Source organism: Talaromyces atroroseus (genome assembly GCF_001907595.1).
Source record: "Talaromyces atroroseus strain IBT 11181 chromosome Unknown scaffold_4, whole genome shotgun sequence".
NCBI classification, from domain to species: Eukaryota; Fungi; Ascomycota; class Eurotiomycetes; order Eurotiales; family Trichocomaceae; genus Talaromyces; species Talaromyces atroroseus.
Window position 1 is genome coordinate 1,530,718 of NW_017971436.1, and position 22,307 is coordinate 1,553,024.

Genomic DNA, 22,307 nt, shown 5'->3' on the forward strand with positions numbered 1-22,307 from the left:
TCGCATCTCAGAAACCAAAAAAAAGATTTAAAAAAATTTTTCAAGAATGGAATTCAACCAATGTCATAAATCACATAAATCTCTTGTTCTTGTTATTGTTATGATATAACCTCCGCTCTAGCTGCACATAAGTTCATCTACCGGCCCATACGAATCACGCCAGCTGCAACCAGTTTCTGGATCTGGGTGCGCACTTGAGCATTCTTCATATGCTCCTGCAGAGCCGCGGGGTCGCTCTTGGCTTGCTGGAGGATGCTTTGCATGACGGGGTCTTGGAGGATGGACATAATCTGGAAGGATATTAGCCATGATATTCCATAGATAATTGTGGGGACGACTAAAGAAAAGCATACCTCTGGGTCTTTCTGAATACGCTCGGCTGTCTGCTCCTCTGTCTCGCCGGCACGCGCACTGAATTGAGTCTCCAGGATCTTGTTTTGTTGCTGCTCAATCTCCCTTGCGTTCTTGCCCGTGCTATCATGCTCTGAAGCTTCCGTCAAAGAATCAAGAGCCTTGTTGTACTCCTTCATGGCGAGAAGCGCCTGGGCCTTGCGGATATAAGCACGGATGAAACTAGGGTCGCGCTTGATAGCTTCGTCGCAGTCCTGAACAGCCTGAGGGAATGCCATGAGCTTGACCAAAGCAGCTGCACGGTTCGAGAAACCACGAGGGTCTTCAGGAGCCCGCTTGGTCATCTCGGTAAATGCATCCACGGCACCTGGCCAGTCTGCCTCTTGGAATTTCTTCTGGCCGAGTTCACGAGCCTTCTCGGCTTCCTCGGGGCTGATATAGGCGTCTTTCTCGGCCTGGGCCTTGGTCTTCTCAGCAGCGCGGAGTTTTGTAAGGACATCGGCAGTGCGGTGCTCGGTAAGAGATCGGTTGTAATACTCAATTGCCTGAGTGAGGTCGCCTAGCTTTTCGTATGCGCTTCCGATACGAGCAAAAGACCTTTGGACCGTCAGTTCATCGATCTAGTCTACAAACAGAAAAGAAGAGACTAAAGGAAAGCTAGAATACTCACTTTGCGATTGTCTTAAAATCAGCCCGTAGCTCACGGCCCTCCTTGACTGCCTCTTCGCAGATCTCGATAGCTCCCTTGTAGTCGCCACTCTCGAATTTCGCAGCACCGGTATTGTTCAAATAAGTCACGTCCTTGTTGAGTTCCCATGCCTTCTGGTAGTGTTCAATTGCCTCGGCAAATTGCTTTTTCTTGTAGTAATCATTTCCTATCTTCTTCTCGGCATCACCAGCTTCTTGTGCCTTCTTCTTAGCGATACTTTCATCATCCTCTGGTACAGGCTCGGGCTCAGGCTCGGGCTCTTTCTTGGGTGCCGCAGGCTTAGGGCGAACATCTGGCATGGGAACGTCTTCTTCCGCCTCAGTGGTTCCAGAGGGGCCGCCAGCGCCGCCCGGTGGAGCGCCAAATTGCATATCAATACCGAGGAGGACGCTCATAACTTGCAGAAACCTGGGATCACCCAACTCCGATCCAATGCTGTTTGGGTTCTCCCTCAGACGCTGTAGTTTTGCCATGAATTCGTGGTCGGCGAGCAAGGCAGAGGTCTTGGGGTTGCTGGCCAATTTCTGAATGAGTTGTGGGTCATTAAATATGCCTCCCAGTCCGGACGTATCTCCTTGAACACCGTCGGCTTGGGCTTCAGCATCAATTGCCCGCTTCACCGAGTTGAAGCTAGCCTTGAACTGGCTGTTGCTGGGCTCCAACTTTACCGCCTCCTCGTATGCATCGTGAGCCGAGACTAGATCCCAAAGATTAGCATTCATTCATCGATTACTAAACAGAGTCGACAGTTGAGCATACGGAGATCTCCCAAGCCACGGGCAGCGGCTCCCTTCCGGCTCCATCCCTTCGCCCAGTCGGGCTTGATCTCAGTCGCTTTATTGGCATCATCCAGGGCCTTCTGGTACTCTGAGAGCGCAGCGTAGACAGCCGAGCGGTTCGAATACAGCACGTGGTTCTGGGGCTCGATCGCAATAGCCTGGGTGAATTTGTCACTTTTCGAGGGTTGTCAGCACATCCATGATGAGCGGAGCGGGGAATACGTACATAGCCGTTGGGTAGTCTTTGGCAGAGAAGGCCTTGTTGCCTTCTGATTTTAGTGCGTCGGCCATGATGGTAGCTCACACAAGAAACGATGGAGATCTGGCGTGGCTCGATGTGTCTGTAGGAAGTGTAAGAAGTGTGGGAGAAGAAGAGTAAGACCGGGAAGACTAACAAACAACTCGCTGAGCTTCTGGAAATTTCGAGCTTCAGCGCAGCTCACGTTAAGAGTGGGGAAGAGCCTGAGGCACGGCGCCGTCACACGCTGCCCGCGCTAGGCCGCTTTGGGGCCGACGAGGCATCCCACCGCATTTTATTGATAAATGATAAAATAAAATAATTTCTTCCTTGCACGACTCAGCTCAGAACACACCAGTGCTTCCCACCTGCCCCTCGGTTTCCCCAAGCCGTCCATTCGAAAATGATATACTGCAAAACGCTTCGGTGATCGACAAGGTTATCAATCAATTAATAGAGAGAGTGTGTGAGAGAGAGGGAAAGAAAATAAAGCCACTCTCCCGCCATGGCTGGAACAAACGATGATATCGCCAACAAAATCTACGGGCAATGTCGCGAGAAGTTCTCCGCCAGCCAGCTGATTTATCAGAACGACATTCTGAACCTGGGCTTAATTCCGAACAAAAACCTAGAGATTCTCCTCGCGTGCACCCAGATACTAGTCAACAGGAATCTGTTTCGGGTTTATCAAGATAGCGATAACCGTATAGCTTGGAAGCTCATAGCTGCAGAGGATGCTGAAAAGTATGTTCTGATTCAGGATTAATACAAATAAGAGAAAGAGAGAGAAAATTCTAACCATACATGACCTATCACAGAATTCAGAGCTTGAACGAAAATGAGAGGATCGTATACAACGTCATCCATTCAACGGGACGCACTGGTATTTGGATTCGCCAGCTGGGAAAGCGAACCGACCTACACAAAACAAGCTTAGACAAGGCTCTCAAAGCCCTTGAAGGGAAAAATTATATCAAGTCAATCCAAAATGTCAAACATCCCGGTAAAAAGGTGTACATGCTCGCCGAGCTCACTCCGGCCGAAGACGTTACGGGAGGCGCATGGTTTACAGATGGAGTTCTGGATGCAGAGTTCATCGGCGTGCTTTCCGATTTCATTGAAGACTTTGTCAGCAAGAGGACTTGGTATGCAGTAACAACGAAGCAGACCGACAGCGGCAGCGGCGGCAACAAAAGGCAAAAGTTGAACAGCGGCGAAATCATCAAAACAGAACCCACGACGACGACAACACCGACAGCGGTAGAGAAGCGATATATCCCTTATCCATTTTCCTATCCATACTTTCCGACAGTGAAAGAGATCACAGCCGCAGTCAACAAAATCGGCATCACTCCTGTCAATCTGAACGAAGATAGCATCGATCAACTTCTTCGCATGATGTGCTTTGATGGCAGACTCATCGCTGTGAACGACAACCAAAACTACAAGTCCTGCCGCCGGCCCGATGATGTTGCAAAGTCGCGTGCAGCAGATGCAGGTCGTGTACCGGAGGTACAGCAAAAGATTTTTTTTAACGGGAAGAATGGCATAGCCGAGGCGCCTTGTGGACAGTGTCCCGTATTCAAACTCTGCCAGCCTGGTGGTGCTGTGAATCCGGACAACTGTGAATATTTTGATCCGTGGATTGAAAAGGCTTTCCAGTTTTGACGGACACGACAGAACTAAAAAAGGATTTGACTTGTACATTTGCATAGCGGTGGAGTTTCATGATCATAGTGGGATATCTGAAGTGTTAAGACGCATATACTTTATAGTTACCAGTTTTCATCCCATCCCAGATACGGATAGTAAAGACCAAAAAGTTTGCTGGAATATTACAATTAATCATGTAATGGGTAAAAAAAAAAGGGCAAAAACGTGGGTATATTTCATTATTATACAGTTAATAGAAAAGACAACTCATTTTCCAAGAGTCTGTCTGCACTCGTCACAATACCAAGTGCCCAGAGGCTCCCTGGTCAATCCAACGCATTTCCAGTGGAACCACTCATAAGGACAATTATCATTATCACATGCCACCATGTCTCCATGGCTGACGCTGCGACAAGTACAATAGACCTTGGTATCCTCGCCACCTTCATCCTCCTCTTCCTCCATTTCCTCATCTGAATCCGCCATATCACCACCGCCAGCACGACGACGAGAAGCTCCAGTGATTTCAGACTCAGAGCCATCGGCACTGCTGAGCATCGAGTCATCATCTTCATCATCTCCGACTCCAACAGCAGACGGCGACTTTTTGTGACCGCTCTTAAACTTCATGCCAACGCTTGACGACCGCTTGATAAGTTTCGCATTGTTGCTGCTAGCTTTGATTTTCTTTACTTGCTGATGCGGCGCCACTTTCTTAGTGGCCGCCTTCTTGGTAATGCCTCCTGCGCGAGGGCCAGCACTGCCTGCACGGCTTGTCACGGGCGTTCCGGCCTTTGGTGTGCCAGGACCAAGCGACGACTGGCGCAGGTTTGAAGGTGCAGCAGGGAGTGTACCGAGAGATGCATTTAGGCGCCTTCGTTTGCTATCAACTGCACCCGCTGATGATTCCCGCTGTCGCTGCTGAAGATGGAGAGCTGCCGCAGAAGGCGTGGATGGCGCGGAGCCGCGGGTCGGGGTTTGGCCAGCTAACGGGTTGATGCTAGTAGCACGGGAGCTGGTTTGGCTCATGCGCTGAGCAGCGGACACGGGAGTCGAGGCATTGCCAGAGGTCGGGTTCAGAGGTGTGTATGCTGTAGAGGTTTCGGGGGTAGATGTGGAATCGTGCAAAAACGCGGCCGGAAGATCGCCGTATTGGATTTTATTATCGAATAGCGACGGAAGCGGCGGGTCGTTTGATAATATTCCGTCCTTGACGAGATCGCGGATTTTGAAGTCCAATTTCTTGATTTGACGATCGAGCAAGACGCATGCTTTCTCGCTAAGATGGATCTTTTCGTCCTGCAGATTCTGGCATCGATCTAAGTTCTGGAGAATCGTCTTGCTGTATTGCTCCTCTTTCGGATTGGGCGCGAGGCTGCCGTTGAGTTTGATAAATTTCTGGATGCTGTTATCGCGCGAATTGATGGTTGTCCGGCACTCTTGGATTGTCTTGTCTTTGGCTTGTATTTCTTCCATTAAATGCGTGATCTCCGCCGGTAGATTGGCAACTGGGATGAAACTCGTTAGTCCTTTCCTCTTTGGCAGAGACAGGCATGGCCGGCGTACCATCGTGAATGAACTGTTCAAGGACAGTGGCGCAGTCCTCGGTGGCCATTTTCACCTAGGTGATAATCGAGAATCGAATTCTCCTAGTTGTTGTTGATGCTGTCTAACGTCGTCGCCGTCGAAAGCGGCTGAGCGGCGAGCTAGATCACGTGTCCTAGCGCCTAATATGGCAAGGCGCGGTCTGAAAGCCCGATCTGATTTGCCCAGTAGTTTTTCCCTGTGCGACTGCAACTTATGTACTAGTAGTATGTACGCAGTATTTGTAGGCAAATGAAGTTCGGCATTCATAGGTGAAATAGATCATCTGCATTGGAATATTGGACATAGGTATTCGCGCGTGCTGGAAGTTCGCGTCCGCCAGTCAGGCACGTCATGGCAGCAGAATCGTCCTGATCAAAGATGACGATGATGGCTGCCTATTCGACTTATTCTTCAGCTGCATACCGGTGCCTAGTTAGATACTTCAGTAAAACACTCCAAGAGACAAATTTCATGCATGAATTGCTCATTGCGGGGCCTCTTATCAATCTTGCACTCCCCGCAGTGACTAACGCCTGGCCGCGCAATCGCGGATATAACATCATCGCAAGCATGCCCACCACGCTGCGGCGATACAATTACCGCTGTTCCTCTTCCTGTTCTCCTTCTACAGCTAATTCCAACCGTTCGCCCGTGCGCCGAGTCGAGAGGAAAGCAACCTCAAAAGATGGGAGCTCCGCCAATTCCAGAGGGGATTTCCTCCCTTCTCGATACAGATTTGTACAAATTGACCATGCAATGCGCGGTGTTGAAGTATTTTCCTGACGTCCGTACGTCGTCTGCCATTTTGCCTCCTCTTCTTTTAGGCTTGGTTGCTGACTCAATTCAGAGGTTACTTATGGCTTCACGAACCGCACTCCGGATATGAAGCTGTCGCGAGGGGCGTATAAATGGCTACTGGAGCAGATGGACAGTACGTTCGAATTCCGAATACGGATAAACCTCACTCATAATGAACTATAGGACTGGCAAATATTACGGTTTCCCCCGAAGAAATCGACTTCCTCAAACGGTCCTGCCCCTACCTCAACGACGCATATCTGCAATACCTGCGCGGCTTCCGCCTCAAGCCATCCGAGCAAATCCACATCAAATTCACGCCAGCGCCCGAAGGAGAAGACACAGGCAGCGACGATGTCGTTGGCGACATCGAATATGCAGTTGCTGGGCTCTGGGTAGAAACCATCCTCTACGAAATCCCGCTGCTCGCACTCACCAGCGAAGCGTACTTCAAATTCGTCGATACGGACTGGAACCATGAAGGCCAGGAAGAAAAGGCATATGCAAAGGGGATGACGCTGTTGGAGAACGGGTGCATATTCTCTGAATTCGGGTCGCGACGCAGACGAGATTATCATACGCACGACCTCGTTATGAAAGGACTATGTCGGGCTGCGGCGGATGCGACACAAAAAGGCGTTCCAGGAAAATTCTCAGGGACTAGTAATGTCCATTTTGCTATGAAATATGATGTGATCCCGGTGGGCACGGTGGCTCATGAATGGTACATGGGTATTGCGGCTTATACGGACGACTATGAAAATGCGAATGAATTGGGGTTGCGGTACTGGTTGGGCTGTTTTGGAGAGGGGGTATGTACAGCCTACTGCCTCATAGCATCATCTATTTTCAGGACTCCTCATGTGCTGACCCAGGGGTTATTTTCTAGGTCCTCGGCATCGCCCTCACAGACACATTCGGCACACCGGCGTTCCTCGAGGCATTCAGCAAACCCATCCCAGACGTCACCACACCAGCGAAGGGGATCGATGCAACAACGCCTTCCAGCGCCGCAGTCACAGTAGGCACAACTCCAGAGAGCTTATCAGACACAAAACCACCTGTCGAAGCACCACTCCATGACCACCCTGACACAACAACGACGACAGCAAACAAACGAACATACGCACAGGTCTTCCAGGGCGTCAGGCAAGACTCCGGCGACCCCAAAAACTTTGTCAAGCTAGCCCGTACCTTTTACGACAAACACGGAATCAAAGAGAAAAAGGTGATTGTCTTCTCGGACTCACTCAAAGTAGACAATTGTTTGGAATATAAGGCTATATCTGAAGAAGCCGGGTTTCAGCCTACGTTTGGAGTGGGAACTTTTTTTACCAGTACGCTTTTGTTCTCTCATACCCCTCCCTTATCACAATCAAAATAATACTGATCACTGGCGAGAAGATGATTTCATAAAAACATCCACCGGCGCAAAATCAATCCCACTCAACATCGTCATCAAAATCGCATCTGCGGCTGGTCGTCCGGCTATCAAACTGAGTGACAACCTGGGTAAAAACACGGGTGACAAGAAATTAGTTCAAGAAGTCAAACAGCGATTGGGCTATGTAGAAAATGTTTGGGAAGGAGGCAATGAGGCGACGAGATGGGGGAAGAGGGGAGATTGATCAAAGGATTACTTTTTGTTTTTTTTTTCCCCCCTTCGTCTTCTTTAATAGATTGGTAGATTAGGTATAGGGATAGATATCTCCATGTTTCAGCCAGGGGGCGGTGGGTTATTTGCTCGAGTACAATTTCATTTCATATTCGTTACGAAGATATCTGTACAAGTGTAGGTATATATCATATAAATCCCAGATCCCTCTCCAAATCTCCTGTGATAAGCATCCCTCCGTCGTCTCTCAAGGGGGAGAGGGTTGACTTCGGTTGGAATGTCCAGAATTCAATAGAATCGTCGCTATTTTCATTATTCTCGTTAGTGTCATTATTGTCGTCATCATCATCGTTATAAATCATTAGTCTCTGCGGCGCAATTCCCTCGTCACCAGTACTTTCGTCAAAAGTGGAAGAATGCTGCTCGGTAATGGATATATTCAGATCTGTTGTATTCGCAAAACCAGGCCCCCATTGGCGATGGGTAATGTCTTGCATAACAAAAGAGGGCAATTTCGGCATGTTTTGTTGTCCTTGCTGCATTTGTTGTATGGCCATCTCAAGGCATGCACTTTCATAGTCGGCTGCTGGATAGATATCTCGCATGCCACTTATTACCTCGATACAGAGGCGGAAGTTCCATGTGCTTCTGTCCCTTACGACTGGGTCGGTTGACCTCAAATTTGTCATGTGAACCACTGCAGCCGGTGTCATTACAGTCAAGCCGTAGGTGGGCAGATACGGTGTTAGGCCAAGGTGGCGGAGACGATATGCAAGTTCTGCGGTTTCAGATGCTGCATCTCGGATCTTTCCCCTAGCTACGGTGATTGACATTTCTGAAGTCCCCGACGCGCTTTTAGTGCTTGAAGTCGAAGCTCGCGGGCGATATAGTGCAGTGCATGTCGCGTGATAGACCATTTGCAGCATTGATGAGTGAAGATAAAGAACATCATCTCCGTCACTGAGTCCCCTCTTCTCTCGTGGGCCCATGAATGTCGCCTCGTCTGGAAGTTTGTTCAGCCAAGCATCTAGTTTCTGACTGCAGCGTTGTAACTCCGCATCTGTGGATTGTCGAGGAATCAGGGTGATAGTAGTTTCTCGCGTGGTTCCAGTAAGACCATTGAATGGCACGTATTGCGCGAACAGCACTCGGCCTAGAAATTGGCACAATTTCACTTTTTCAATAAACATGACCGCCAAACGCCGCTGAAAATAAACATCTCCCATATAGCTACAGTCAAAAAGTATGTCGTTTACTGCAGCATGAAAGGGCCTTGTATCAAAATCAGTCAGTGCCAGCAACGGAACGTTGCAGAAACCCTCGTTGATCTGCGTAGGTCGATGCAAAGCAAGAGCAATGAGCCGGTCTCGTGAATAAAGACACCACCAGAGTCGAATCCGCAGGCTCTTTGCATCACTGGTCATGTTGGACTGGGTGGGATCACGATGCAGCCCGATCGACTGTGCCTGGGTGTTACAGACGCCAACCCAATGCCAAATATCCTTTTGTAGACTCTCATCTTTCTCATAATAGTACGTCATCAATAGAATTGACTGGATGGCAGCGATGCGGTCTTCTTCGCAGTCCAACACATACAATAACTGTATCAATTGCATATTAGCCTAGTCCATAGTATAGCTCGCTGGCAATGCCGATAGCAATAGGCACCACTCACTCGTGCGTTGTTGAAGAAAGCCGTTCGGGCTTCTCTCCTCGTCTTGAAGCCGGCAGCTCTGAGATGGTTGATGTCAACGAAAGCCGTGCCGGCAAACATGACGGCTTGGAAAAGCAGCAGGCTTATGCTAGCATCGGCATCGTTAGTAGCGACTGCTTCGAGAAAGCTATGCAGATCTAGCACGGGCAACGAGCTGTAGACCCATTTGACATATGCCCTCAGCAGCTCGTTTCGTAGAGGAGTGTCCGGGACGGTGAGGGCACCCTTTGCCCGCAGATAGTCCACATCCTCCGGGGCCATGCGAGACGGCAAAGGCTTGAGAAAGCGTGGCGATTCGTCGTCACCTGAAGCAACATGGCCGAGCTGTTCAGGACGGAAATCTGGGTCGATCAACTGCCTAACCGTGTCCAGCATGTGTGACGGCAAAAGGCATGCCCCGACATTTCGGGCCTGGCTCTTTCTTGGAAAGTTGAAAGACTCTGCATCAAGGTTGAGCAATTTGCGCTTGGGAGACATGACGGCTTGGTTGTGCTGGGGGGGTGCATTGCTGGATGAGGAGACTTTGGAAGTCTTGTGTAGCATTTACCTAGTGACTACCTAGCCTATCTACGCAGTTATACATGCAGTGTGACACGGGGTAAGAGCGCCCCCCGCTGCAGCTTCTCCGCACTTGCTCCTTCTTCCTCCAAAATCACGTGTCGGCATTGTCTGCTGCTTGCCTAAACCCTAACCCTACGTCCACATCGAAGCATAGAAAATAGTCCGCCACGTAGTTGACTACCTAGATACTATTTCATATGCTAGCTATGAATAGAAGCGGCTATTTTTGTCGTGCTTCCCCAGTTTCACGTTCACAGCCACGGAGAATCCTGCAGCCTGTCAGAGACCCAGTGCTCCAGCGGACTGACTGAGGGCAGGAATGCTATTCCGGAGTATACACACTCGAATGCTCAACGAGAATCCCGCGCGTGGGCCAAGTCATAGATGATAGTCATTAATGGAAAGGGGCTCGGCTGGAGCTTAGGACCATCGGTGGATCCGAGACAATGGAAATAGTTACAACTTCGGCAACACTTCGAGGCTCGCATACTGAGCCAAGCAGCCATTGCTTCTGCCACGGACATGAGGCACCATCAACATTATCGAATACTCAAATAAATAAGATCTATACAGAGTACGGCTGCGTACTGAGGAGAGCAAACAGTGGGGCAGCTGATGTCGAAATCAGATGGCTGCTGACTAACCGGCCCAGCAAGGCTAAGCCTCTCTCCCAAGTCCGTTAGCCGCCGCCACCACCCAATCACAGCGTGGCTGCCTCAGCCTGCTGCGTTTCAACTTTCAGCGACCTGCCGCCTCCCCGTTCCGTTGTTCGTATTTAATTATTTTCCCTGCTCCGTGTTCTCTACGCCCATCTCGCTTATTCCATCATCATCGCTGCCTCCGTGCGCCCTTGTCAGTCGACGGCATCCACATCCTGACAGCTAACTCCGTATACGTTAATTGTCAGCAGTTCTTACGCGTCAATTGCCCTGCGGTCGCTGTTGCCTTCGACCGGCTTCTCCAACCGCATTCGACGTCGCCATTACGTTATATAGACATTTCCCAAGATGAGTGTGAGTTCAAGACGACTATAAACGGCTTGCGCGGTTGGTATGCTTTTTACTGACTGTCTGATGCGTATCAGAACTACGACAGCCAGCAAGGCGGTTATGGCCAGTATGACCCATACAGCCAGGCCAGCAACCCCTACCAGCAGCAGCAACCAAGCTATGGAGCACCAGCCCCAGCTCGATACGGCGACTTGGAGCAAGGAAATGGTGGCTATGGTGAGTTGGCCGAAACTAGATAATGGCCATCCAGTACGGCAATTGACTCATTTGTTCTGCAATAGAAATGGGCTCGACCAACAACACAACCAGCATTCTCAACAAGTGCAAGGAAATCAACGAGGGTATCCAGGACCTCCGAACAAAAAGAGAAGGCCGACTGGCGCAAGCGCAGCACGAGCTCCTCGATTCCAGCACGGGCAAGGAGGATCAGGCCGCTCGCCAAAACTTGGACTACGTCGAAGATGACATCAACAACACTTTCCGCTACCTCCGAGATCTTTTGAAGAAAATCAAGCAGACCCCAGGTTCTGGCGAGGCACGCGTGCAGACTCAGATTGATGTCACCAGCCGCAATCTGCGCAAGGAAATCGAGCAGTACCAGAAGGCTCAATCCGACTTCCAGAAGCGTCTGCAGGAGCAAGTCCGCCGACGATATGAGATTGCCAACCCCGACGCGACCCCAGATCAGGTTGAACAAGGTGTACAGAGTGTGCTTTTGGGCCAGGAGCAGAGCTTTCAGGTATGATCATACCATCAATTCATGTAAATTTCGTTGCTTATATACTAATATTTTGTTTGTTTTTTTTTGTTTCAGTCTACTGGTCTGCGCACGCGACAGGCCAACGATGCGAGACAGGCGGCTCTTGAGCGATCTACCGCTATTCGCAAAATTGAGCAAGATATGATTGAGCTGGCCCGGTTGTACCAGGAAGTTGCCGAGTTGGTTCAACAGCAAGAGCCGGCAGTGGAACAAATCAACCAGGGCGCCCAAGATGTTGTCGAGAACGTCGACAATGCCAACAAGCAGATCTCCAGCGCTATTGTCAGTGCCCGCAAGGCCAGGCGATGGAAGTGGTATATCTTGCTCGTCGTTAGTACGTTTCTCACCATCTTTCTCCCTTCTCGGATAGCGTAGCTAACGGCTTCTAGTCATCATTATCGCAATTATCATCGGTGTTGTCGTTGGTGTTACCAAGAACTAAAAACAGACTGGGACGGTTTCTTTTTAGCGAACAGAATGACGAATCTCTCAACCCTTTTACTATCCTGCTAATTATTTCTGTTTGGTAGTTGTACAGCTGTTTCCCTTTTATTTTTCTTTGATTTCTGCAGCCATCGACCTCTCTCTACTACGTCCCGGCCCCTCCTGTCATTTCCATCTGTATTCACCGATTCCCCTTGACTGTAGTCTACTTGGTTAATCCTTGCTTTGCTTTGTATTTTTTTTTTTTTTTTTTGCTTCTGGTCTGTGTTGTTGCAAAAGCTCTTCTTGTTCTATTATATCTACGTGACGGCTTTGCAGCCCGTTAATGACCAACACCCCCAATCAATAATTTATGGCAACCTTATATGCTGCTCTCGTCCATACTAGACTGTGTTTCTTGATTTTTTTTTTATTTTCTCTCTTTTCTTTTTCTGTCTGCTCGCTTCCTTTTTCTCCTTTTTTTGGCGCTAGTTTATTCTAATAAATGAATATTTGTATTTCTTTCGGACCGGTTAGATCTATCTACACATAATACCTCCCTTGTTTTCATGGTGATTTATTGTTTCTCCTGCCTCCTCTCTTCTTCGGGTGTCCATGTGCGTAACTGTAATGCATGAATCCCGCCTTCGCGGGCCATTTCGTCTTTCAAGAGGGCATAGACGAGTCGATGACGCGCCGGTTGCGGCTTGGATTGGAACGAATCGGATGTTATCGTTACACTGGGCGCAGTTATTTGTATGTCGACAGATAAGATAATTGTCAGAGTTTAAGAATAACGAACTGGAAATGAGTCTCTTTAGAGGTGCTCCCTTGCATGGGCGCATGGTGGGCGTGTAGATGCGAGTCGTTGCGGATTATGAGTGTGGTAGGTGTGAATGCGGCGACGAGCTGAATGCGTCAGCATTCACATACACCTAGATACTCCTTGGAGGTTCTAGGGGGGGAAAAAGAAGAAAGAAAGAGGGCGTAGGATAGGTAGATACCTTGTCGCGCATAGCGTCCTCGACGGGGGTAAGTGATGACGCTGCTGTTGAGGACATGTTTCTGCATGCGGATGCGAATGGTACAGAGAATGGTAGTCTGGTCGCAAATATGCGCCTTTGGAGGGAGTGAGAGGCTGATGCGAGCATTAGTTTTGCTTTATCTTTGCGAGCGATGGATGAGTATCCAAACTTCAAGCCTCGAAGATAATCATGATCGATGGCTCACTAAGCAGAGCTAAGCTAACTAACTAGTTCAGGACCGGTCGGACCTTAGTGAGCGGCGGCAGGCACAGACCGGCCAATCACCGTCTCGACTTTTCCCGGCCCCGTCTTGCTCTACTTGACATTTCTTTTTGATAATGCAATCATACAGTTGTTACTGCCTGCGTGCTGCGATTGCCAACTAATAAGCAATAAATGCTCTTTTGCAATCCGCTGGTAGCGGCCTGCAAGCAGGTCCGTGGTGATGTGTTGCGACATCTGAGGCTGAGGCTCAATCACAGCAGGCAAGCATATCAGATATATCATGGAAGAAGCCTTCGATTATTTCAGTCAGCCAGCACAAACACGACATCACTCGTCCGACTTCTACAAACGTATGAACCAGAGAGCCTAGTCGTGAAGCACAGCAAATCAGGCCGCTCATTCACCTATGGCGATCTCACGAGAGATATTGCTCGGTCAAGAGAACAACTGCTACAAAAGTATGGCTCGTCTCTGTCCGGGCAGAGAGTTGCATTTTTGGCGGAGAATAGCTATGACTACGTAGGTCTGTTTCTACCTTGCCAATAGAATTTTCACAAGAAACACTCCATGCTAATTCCGTTACAGTCATGCTGTTCTCTATACTGGCCAGTGACGCCATTGCGTTGCCGCTCTCTCCTGGGTTTCCGGCTGTAGAACTCAAGTACATTTTAGAGAACTCGGGTGCTGGGATGTTACTTGCAACTGAAAAATATGCTGGCAAAGCACGCGAACTTGTTGATCAGTCCTATAATAAGAGCGGCCCGATTGTCGATATTAGACCTAAGATTCTTACCCAGGCCGGTGCTGGGAAGTCTGGCTCGGCGGAACAGCTCCGCGATATCCGGGATTCGGATTCAGAATCGAAAGGGGGACTCATGCTGTATACTTCCGGGACGACTAATCGGCCGGTAAGCCTGCCTTCCTCCTCCTTTGTTCTTCCATTAGGGCAAGGGAAACAAGCTGATCGTCAATAGAAAGGCGTGTTCCTGCCGCTGTCGGCAATACTGGCACAAACCCAGTCTTTAATTGAGGCATGGCGATACTCTCCACAGGACTATCTCCTACACCTCCTCCCACTACACCACATCCATGGCCTTGTCAATGCGGTCATCGTGCCTGCTCTTGCAGGCTCGAGTATTGAATTCATGTATCCCTTCAATCCAGATGCCGTATGGCACCGACTCGCCGACCCATTTCTACAAGACAGTGGCGAGCCACGAAACAACAAGATAAGCTTTTTAACAGCCGTCCCGACTCTGTATACTCGACTCATGGCGGCTTTCCCTAGCCTACCTGCTGATGTTCAGACAGCAGCTAAGCAAGCAATTGCACCGCATAACCTACGACTCAATATATCCGGGTCCGCAGCACTGCCAACGCCCATTAAAAAGGCCTGGACGGAACTGAGTAATGGCAATGTACTCTTGGAGCGTTATGGTATGACGGAGGTGGGTATGGCTATCAGCTGCGGACTAGACCCGAATGACCGGGTCGACGGCAGTGTGGGCTGGCCTTTGCCGTCTGTCGAGGTCAGACTATGGGACACGGACAAGGGTGAGACGATCAAAGCGGGCGAGGAAGTGGATGACACTGGTCGGGAACGGGTTGGCGAGATTCAGCTACGCGGGCCTACGATTTTCAGAGAGTACTGGGGTAATCCCAAAGCAACTGCGGAGTCGTTTGTTGCGGATGAAGACAACGACAGCAGTAGCAAGGGCGCTTGGTTTCGGACGGGCGATGTTGCAGTGCGAAGGGCAGTGGAGGGCAGTGGCAGCAGCAGCAGTGGTGAATGGGCCAAGGGGCCGATGTATTTCATCCAGGGCCGTCTTAGCGTGGATATCATCAAGACTGGGGGCGAGAAAGTGAGCGCACTCGAAGTGGAGAGAGAGCTATTATCGTTGTATGTGGCTTCCTTGTGCTCGTTATGACGAATGATTACTGACAGCTTAACAAACAGACCGCAAATCGCCGAGGCAGCAGTGGTCGGGCTCCCCTCTGAACGATGGGGACAGAAGGTGGCCGCTGTGATTGTTCTAAGTCAGGACTCTGGTGGCGGCAGGGGCATGGAGAGCATAATGGCCGTGCGGCGGGCATTAAGAGATCGTCTCGCGATGCACAAGCTGCCGCAGGAACTGAAGGTTCTGGCTGGACCGATTCCACGGAATGCGATGGGCAAGGGTATGTCTAGTCCTGCGCGGTGTGGAGAGGAACAGACAACTGACTGATGCAGTGAACAAGAAAGCGCTCATTCGAGAGGTGTTTGGCGATATCAGCGTATAAAGCCGAGTGCGGTGCCTGAGGCCTTGCATGAATCGTACGGTGGATAGTGATACTACACAAATACAGCCCCACGGAGGTGGGCCGTTAATCAAACGGGGCAACGGCAGGTCTGATTGGGCTGTCCCTGGCAGTAGCTGAGCACCGCGCCGCAGAGTACAGTACAGTACCGTACAGCACGATACGATACGATACGATGCAGTTCAGGCGTACCCATAGGCAACTAGATTAGAATCCCCTGAAGATCTCTCTCTCTCTCTCTCCCCCCTCTGCGCCCACTGATATTCTGCACATCCTGCCGTGTCCTCCGTACAGCACCGCAGTGACAAGCAAGGACGTGGCCTGTCCTTGCTTGCCACCCGACCTGTCAGCAAGGATCACCATCTTGGGTAGCATCGCCAAGGTGCCAGTGCTAAAAGGCGCACTAGGCGGCCTAGCGCGGGCTTAGTATTAGTATCGGCCGTTTTCCCGCTCTGCCGTGCGTTCCCTTTTCTTCCTCTTCTTATCTCACGCGCTCTTTTAAAGCTCCCACTCCGGTCGTTCTCTAGCACAACCGATTACACTCGTTGAATCCCTAATCTTCTCCTGTCCAATCTTCCAGACCATACATATTCTTTCTTTTTTATACCTTCTTGCTTCTCGTCATTGAAAATGCGTTTCACTGCCGCTTCTGTCGTCGCCTTGGCTGCTGGCGCCCTCGCCTCGTCCAGCTCCAGCGCTGTGCCCTCCGTCGTCACCGAGGTCGTCACCTCCTACGAGACCTACTGCCCTGAGGCCACCACCTTTGTCGCCGGTAGCTCGACTGTGAGCGTCACCACGGTATGTCTTCGATCTCTCGTTCCCTCAATTGAATCAATACTAACGTGGCCAGCCCGGTACCTACACCTTGACTGGTACCTACACCGTGACCCGCCCTCTCCTGAGCTCCACCGTCACCGTCTGCCACACCTGGTATGTATCTCGCACGCGTCCACAGTCAAAGCGAAGAAAGAAAAAGAAGACTAACAAACAACAGCGGCACCGTCGGCCCCACCGCCCCTGTCCCTGTCGGCACTGGCTCCCCCAAGCCCTACACCAGCGTCGCTCCCGCCCCCGGCACTGGCTCTAGCACTACTTCTTCCGCTGTCTCTCCAGCCTACACCGGTGCTGCTCCCCAGGTCGCTGCTGGCGCTGGTGCAGGTCTCGCCGCTGTCTTCGGTGCTGCTGCTTTCTTGCTTTAAAACTTTGGTTCGTGATTGAAGGAGCGATGGCAAAGAATAAATCAAGAACGATGAATGAATCGCTATATACCTGACTTCTTTTTATATTATACCATTCTACCTGCGCCAAAGTCATTTGGTTTCTTTGTTCTTAATTTGTAATATAGCCTTTGTATATTTTTTGGGGGTTTAATTAACTTTTTTCTATTTCATTCATCCACGTGTAGAACAGAACTATCAGATGATTTAGCAGCCGTCAAAATTAAACCGCGTGGGACAAGGCGAAGGAATCCTACATTCCAACCTTATCTCTTACCCCGACGTTCCTGATTTCTTTCTAGAAAAAGGTAAAAAAAAATTCAAAAAATTCACAATCTCGCCTTCGTTTTCTTCTCTTTGCCTCTGTCAACGAAATACTCCTTCACCCTTGCCCTCGCCACCTCGATAACGTCTACATCCTCTATGGTCGGCGGCACATTAACCGCCTTGTCATAACCATCACTGTCAGAACTGGCAGCAGCCGCAGCAGCATTCTCAACCAGCTCTCTCAAAACGCGCCTCAGCGTCTTCCCACTGCGCGTCTTGGGAATCATGCCGCGCCCCTGAATCACCCCGCCCAGCGAAGCGATAGGGCCGATGTGGGTGCGAACAAGGGCGTTGATTTCGCTGACGAACGCGGCGGGTGGTGTAGCCGGTATGTTCTTTTCAACACCAGGGCGAGACTTGAGCTGCACAAATGCAAACGGGAGATGTCCCTTGATTGCATCCGGGATGCTGACTACGCTTGCCTCACTGATGAGAGGGTGCGAGAGGATGGCTTGTTCGATGGAGCCTGTCAATCACTCGGTCAGTTTACTTCATGATGAACTGTCTGTCGTACAGGGGAGAGAGAGAGAGAGAGAGGAGGGACCTGTGCTGAATCTATGCGCCGCAACATTGATGATATCATCCGACCGAGACATGACATGCACGTATCCGTCTTGGTCGATCATGCCTGCGTCACCTGTGTCGAGCCATCGGCCTGAGAACCGCTGGAGGTAGCTTTTATAGAATCTCTCGTCGTCGTTGAAGAGCGTTGTGAACGCCGTCGGGGCTAGGGGCACACCAAGGACAATGTTGCCCATTATGCCATGCACTACTTCATCCCCGTTGTCGTCTACGATGCGCACATCGAAGCCTGGCATGGGCATGCCCGCTGAGCCTGGTCTGATTGGCAGGGGACGATCATACTCCACAGCTAGTGGAAGCGAGGCGGTCATGGCAAGCTTGGGACGTAATGCCAACCCTGTAATCGGCGAACCTGATTCGGATGACCACCAGTTGTCAATCACCAAAGCGCCAGGCGCGGCCCATTGCGAGAGCAGGTCCTGATAGCTCTGTACGATGCTAGGCTCGCTGCGTTCTCCGGCCAGGAACAAGGCCTTCAAAGATTTCAATCCGCCACGTTTTCCGACTTGAGTGAAATATCGATTGTCTGGATCGTCCTTGCGAATCGCCCGCAGGGCTGTTGGTGCCGTGAAAAGGACGTTGGCTTTGTTTCTTTCAATGACTCTCCAGAATATGCCTGCGTCTGGTGTGCCGATGGGCTTGCCTTCGAATAAGATGGTCGTTGCGCCCACGAGGAGCGGTGCGTATAGAATGTACGAGTGTCCTACGACCCAGCCTATATCGGAGGCGCAAAATATGATGTCTCCAGGTCCGCGGATGCCGAACATGTATCTCACGGATAGACTGAGGCCGACTGCGTGTCCACCGGCTTCACGCACCACCCCTTTGGGGAGGCCGGTGGTTCCTATTCATTTGTTTTATTTTCCTCAGCACTTATCTACTTTTCTCGCACAGTGCATGGGGGCATGTTACCACTTGTATAAATAATATACAACGCCTCGTCACTCCTCACCGGCACCGGCGCAGCCCTCATATTCCTCATACGCCCGCTCTTGACAATGCGCTGCCAATTCCGCTGTCCACCGAGTTTATCGGGATGATTCCAGCGCAACTGCTCTCGCTGCCAGATAATCACCTTCTCCGGCTTGAAGGCACTCTGCTGAATTGCGCCTTCTACCAGCGGTCTGTATGCTAGTGCGCCCTTAGACCCTTCTATGCCGCAGGATGCGGTCATGATAGCCCGCGGCTTTGCGGCTTCAATTCTTTGAGCGAGCGAGGGCGCGGCAAAGCCGCCGAACACAGCTGCGTGGATGGCGCCGAGGCGGGTAATGGCGAGGGCTGCGAAGAGAGCGGCAGGGATCATGGGCACTGAGATGTCAACATTTCTCTCTCTTCAGGATCTCTCTTCGCATACAAGAAGAGAGGCATACTGTAGATGATCACGACATCGCCTTTGCATACGCCTTCCTCTCTCAGCACCCCGGCCAAAACCTCTACTTCGTCCTGTAGCTGTCGATAGGTGTATTCCTCCCTTTCCCCGGCTACGGCGGATTCCCAGACAATGGCTACATTGTCGCCGTTGCCATTTTCGACATGTCGGTCCACGCAGTTGTAGGTGGTTGAGATCCGGCCGTCGGGGAACCACGTCCAGTGGTCGTGACTGCTGCTGCCAGCAGAGGTAGTGATTTGCTTGGTTGTACGTCGCAGTGCACTGGTTGGTTGTTGGTGCCAGTGCAGGGAATTGGCGTGGTAGGACCAGAAGGACTCGGGGTTGTCGAGGGAGTGTCTGTGGTGCTTCTGCTGACTCATTTTGGGTTGTTTCGTCACAGCCGTATAGGAGCACAGATGAAGTTGTTAGCCATGCCTCGCTATAGCCTATATCTGTCCTTCTCTTGTGCAGTATGAAGTCCTTCAAAGACAGACAGACAGACAGACAGAGAGAGAGAGAGAGAGAGAGAGAGAGAGAGAGAGAGAGAGAGAAAGAGGTTAGCGTACCCACCCCTTGGTTGACCCATGGGGAATGTGCATCCCCGCATTAGCTCGGAGTACGGAGTATTATGAATACTATCTCAGGTTGCCAACAGGGTATCTCATTCAATATATCCATATATATAAAATAATATATATATAACGACTCTCCTAGCTTTGCTGTTTTGTATTCTTTTTTCCCAGACACTGACCTGTCATTTCTGTAGAGCCTAGTCCCATCCAGTAGTGCCGCTCTTTCGCACCGCGATCTATATAACGATAGAAAGACAAACCCAATCCCAGTCCATCCTGGCTAACAACTCGAGAGAAATCCAACAAGACAAAAAAAAAAGTACTCCTCGACAACACGCAAGCAAATCAAGCAAGATTGAGAAATACTGATCAGACCGATATACCAACAAAGCCGATAAGAGATGACTGACGAAAACGGGGAATCGCCTAAAGCATGCATATACCAAACGAGAAGACGGATGTTTAAAACGAGAAGACAGCCACGAACCACGCTTCGTAATGCAAGAGAAGAAGAAAAGAACGAAACAAAACGAACGAAGAGAGAGAGAAAAGAAAAAGAGAAAAGAAAAGAAGAAAAGAAAAGAAAAGAAGAAAAGAAAAGAAGAAAAGAAAAGAAAAGAAGAAAAGAAAAGAAGAAAAGAAAAGAAAAGGTTATAGAATCACACACCGGAGACCGCCGCGGTGTGTGCGAGGGCGGTCGGTTCGGAACGCTTTGGGGTATTCCGGATTCGCTTCCCGGTCTCGATGTTGTCCTGGGAAGCCCGTTGTTCGTCGCTCTTGTAGTCGACCACCGCCAAGCTGCTGCTGCTTTTGTTGGCGCAGGAGCCGCACCACATCATAAAACGCCTTCTCCACATTGATGCAGTTCTTCGCCGAGGCTTCCACAAACTCACAGCCCAGCTCTTTCGCCAGCGCAGATCCTTCCTGCGCAGAGACGGCTCGTTCGACGGTTTTATCGCTTTTGTTGCCGACCAGCATCACCGGCGCCGGGCCCAGCGGGACGCCCGACGCAGCAGACAGCGGAGAGTTCAGATAGCTGGCGCCGGTGGGCGAGCCCGAGTTGGTGGATTCCTTGACGCGCTGGATCTGGTGGTAGAACTTTGTGATGCGGCTGAACGAGGCGCGCGAGGTGATGCTGTAGACGAGCACGAAGCCTTCGCCATCGCGAATCCATTGATCCCGGAGCGCGGTATATTCTTCCTGCCCGGCGGTATCCAGAACCTCCAGCATGCACGACTGCTGGTCAATGACGACTTGTTTCCGATACGAGTCTTCGATTGTTGGGTCGTATGTCTCGACGAAATGATTTAAACAGAGCTGTTCAAGCAACTTGAGTTAAAGATATGATTGCAAGCCGGGGCCAGCCTCGTTGCCTGCCTACCTGGATGGTTAGCGCTGTTTTGCCCACGCCTCCGTCTCCCAGCACCACCAGCTTATACATGGTCATTTTGCCCGCCATGGTGGCCGATGGTTGGTATATCTATTGATCAAAGGGGCGGGGGTGAATGTATGGGATGTATTCTTCGAGAATCAACTGAGGTCCACGGCAGGAGTGGTGGCGCTGCAGCAGAAGAAGGACCAGTGGGGTCGGGTGGAGGGGGGTGACACAAGACACGAGAGCGACGACAGAGAAACCGGCGGAGAGCGACTGATGATGCAGGCGACTTCAAGCGGCGCAGGCCAGGGACAAGCAGAGACAGGGCGAAGTCATTGAGGTCGATTGGGTTGTGCAGAGTATGGAGGGAGCAGCGCAGACGAAGGGAGAAAAAAGAGAGGAAGAGGGGGGCGATAGTAAGCGTACTGTACGGGCGGGTAATCTTACGGGCCGGGGCCAATCGCGGCGGGCGGGCCAGCAGTTGGCCGTGTCCCGGTATGTATGCTAGCGGAAACTATTAATTAACGTTGGTGAGAAGTTAGCTGCGGTCTGGGCTGGTCTGACAATATATACTATAGTCAGGTAGAACACTTTGTATCCTACCTATGTATGCAGCAGGAATACATACATATATACATATATACATATATGTGTGTGTGCGTGTGTATGTATGCACATACACTCAGATACATGCTCCGTTCTCTACTATATATATATATATACACATGCAATGCAATGCAGTCAACCATTACTCATGCTGACGCCTCAGGCTGCTCCCGAGGTCACGGGCCAGCTGGCGTGGGGCGGCGTTGGATGTGCCAAACAATGATATTTTAATATATTAATATATCAATAGATTAAGATATTAAGATATTACGATATTAATAGTATGCCTCGAATATTCGCTCTCTGCAGAGTTAACTGTTTACGGAGTATCAAGTTAACTAACTATATAGGAGCCATGACTTATATCGACAATAGAAATACAGATCGACACCGGATCCATCAACGGCGTTCTCAATAATGCGGATACTAGTTCTGATTGGACAGTATACGCGAGCGACATTAACTTCGCTAGTCTCTGTAAGTGCGATAGAATACTCTGAGCAGCGTTCATGC

The 22,307-nt window shown here is 50.4% G+C and overlaps 10 protein-coding genes across 10 annotated transcripts, besides 2 other annotated features; 5 read left to right on the forward strand and 5 right to left on the reverse strand.

The window, feature by feature from the left end:
* Nucleotides 1-137: 137 nt before the first annotated feature.
* Nucleotides 138-2,130, reverse strand: UA08_04411 (Heat shock protein sti1-like protein; the record flags this gene model as incomplete). Its single annotated transcript, XM_020266731.1, has 5 exons — nt 138-290; nt 354-948; nt 1,022-1,757; nt 1,820-2,013; nt 2,066-2,130. The coding sequence occupies 5 exons, from the start codon at nt 2,128-2,130 to the stop codon at nt 138-140; spliced, it is 1,743 nt and encodes a 580-aa protein (XP_020120742.1).
* A 452-nt stretch (nt 2,131-2,582) lies between these two features.
* UA08_04412 (hypothetical protein) lies at nt 2,583-3,745 on the forward strand (the record flags this gene model as incomplete). The annotated part of the gene is made up of 2 exons (XM_020266732.1): nt 2,583-2,821; nt 2,896-3,745. 2 exons carry the CDS (start codon nt 2,583-2,585, stop codon nt 3,743-3,745), a joined length of 1,089 nt encoding a protein of 362 aa, XP_020120820.1.
* Nucleotides 3,746-3,997: 252 nt separating this feature from the next.
* Nucleotides 3,998-5,345, reverse strand: UA08_04413 (hypothetical protein; the record flags this gene model as incomplete). The annotated part of the gene is made up of 2 exons (XM_020266733.1): nt 3,998-5,238; nt 5,297-5,345. 2 exons carry the CDS (start codon nt 5,343-5,345, stop codon nt 3,998-4,000), a joined length of 1,290 nt encoding a protein of 429 aa, XP_020120741.1.
* Nucleotides 5,346-6,002: 657 nt separating this feature from the next.
* Nucleotides 6,003-7,743, forward strand: UA08_04414 (hypothetical protein; the record flags this gene model as incomplete). The annotated part of the gene is made up of 5 exons (XM_020266734.1): nt 6,003-6,105; nt 6,165-6,248; nt 6,299-6,927; nt 7,005-7,452; nt 7,517-7,743. The coding sequence occupies 5 exons, from the start codon at nt 6,003-6,005 to the stop codon at nt 7,741-7,743; spliced, it is 1,491 nt and encodes a 496-aa protein (XP_020120740.1).
* Nucleotides 7,744-7,918: 175 nt separating this feature from the next.
* UA08_04415 (hypothetical protein) lies at nt 7,919-9,921 on the reverse strand (the record flags this gene model as incomplete). Its single annotated transcript, XM_020266735.1, has 2 exons — nt 7,919-9,331; nt 9,406-9,921. The coding sequence occupies 2 exons, from the start codon at nt 9,919-9,921 to the stop codon at nt 7,919-7,921; spliced, it is 1,929 nt and encodes a 642-aa protein (XP_020120739.1).
* Nucleotides 9,922-11,012: 1,091 nt separating this feature from the next.
* On the forward strand, nt 11,013-12,217 carry UA08_04416 (hypothetical protein; the record flags this gene model as incomplete). The annotated part of the gene is made up of 5 exons (XM_020266736.1): nt 11,013-11,018; nt 11,090-11,231; nt 11,297-11,754; nt 11,830-12,109; nt 12,165-12,217. The coding sequence occupies 5 exons, from the start codon at nt 11,013-11,015 to the stop codon at nt 12,215-12,217; spliced, it is 939 nt and encodes a 312-aa protein (XP_020120738.1).
* Nucleotides 12,218-13,728: 1,511 nt separating this feature from the next.
* Nucleotides 13,729-15,728, forward strand: UA08_04417 (hypothetical protein; the record flags this gene model as incomplete). Its single annotated transcript, XM_020266737.1, has 6 exons — nt 13,729-13,798; nt 13,840-13,971; nt 14,034-14,356; nt 14,423-15,348; nt 15,406-15,626; nt 15,679-15,728. 6 exons carry the CDS (start codon nt 13,729-13,731, stop codon nt 15,726-15,728), a joined length of 1,722 nt encoding a protein of 573 aa, XP_020120816.1.
* Nucleotides 15,729-15,865: 137 nt separating this feature from the next.
* Nucleotides 15,866-15,932: a repeat region (Identified by RepeatMasker using a combination of RepBase library and repeat library created with RepeatScout).
* Nucleotides 15,933-16,376: 444 nt separating this feature from the next.
* Nucleotides 16,377-16,945, forward strand: UA08_04418 (hypothetical protein; the record flags this gene model as incomplete). Its single annotated transcript, XM_020266738.1, has 3 exons — nt 16,377-16,544; nt 16,597-16,676; nt 16,741-16,945. 3 exons carry the CDS (start codon nt 16,377-16,379, stop codon nt 16,943-16,945), a joined length of 453 nt encoding a protein of 150 aa, XP_020120815.1.
* A 347-nt stretch (nt 16,946-17,292) lies between these two features.
* On the reverse strand, nt 17,293-19,621 carry UA08_04419 (hypothetical protein; the record flags this gene model as incomplete). The annotated part of the gene is made up of 4 exons (XM_020266739.1): nt 17,293-17,756; nt 17,805-18,716; nt 18,857-19,180; nt 19,243-19,621. 4 exons carry the CDS (start codon nt 19,619-19,621, stop codon nt 17,293-17,295), a joined length of 2,079 nt encoding a protein of 692 aa, XP_020120626.1.
* Nucleotides 19,622-20,464: 843 nt separating this feature from the next.
* On the reverse strand, nt 20,465-21,272 carry UA08_04420 (Protein ras-2; the record flags this gene model as incomplete). Its single annotated transcript, XM_020266741.1, has 2 exons — nt 20,465-21,130; nt 21,195-21,272. The coding sequence occupies 2 exons, from the start codon at nt 21,270-21,272 to the stop codon at nt 20,465-20,467; spliced, it is 744 nt and encodes a 247-aa protein (XP_020120625.1).
* Nucleotides 21,273-21,792: 520 nt separating this feature from the next.
* Nucleotides 21,793-21,918: a repeat region (Identified by RepeatMasker using a combination of RepBase library and repeat library created with RepeatScout).
* The last annotated feature ends 389 nt before the right edge of the window (nt 21,919-22,307 follow it).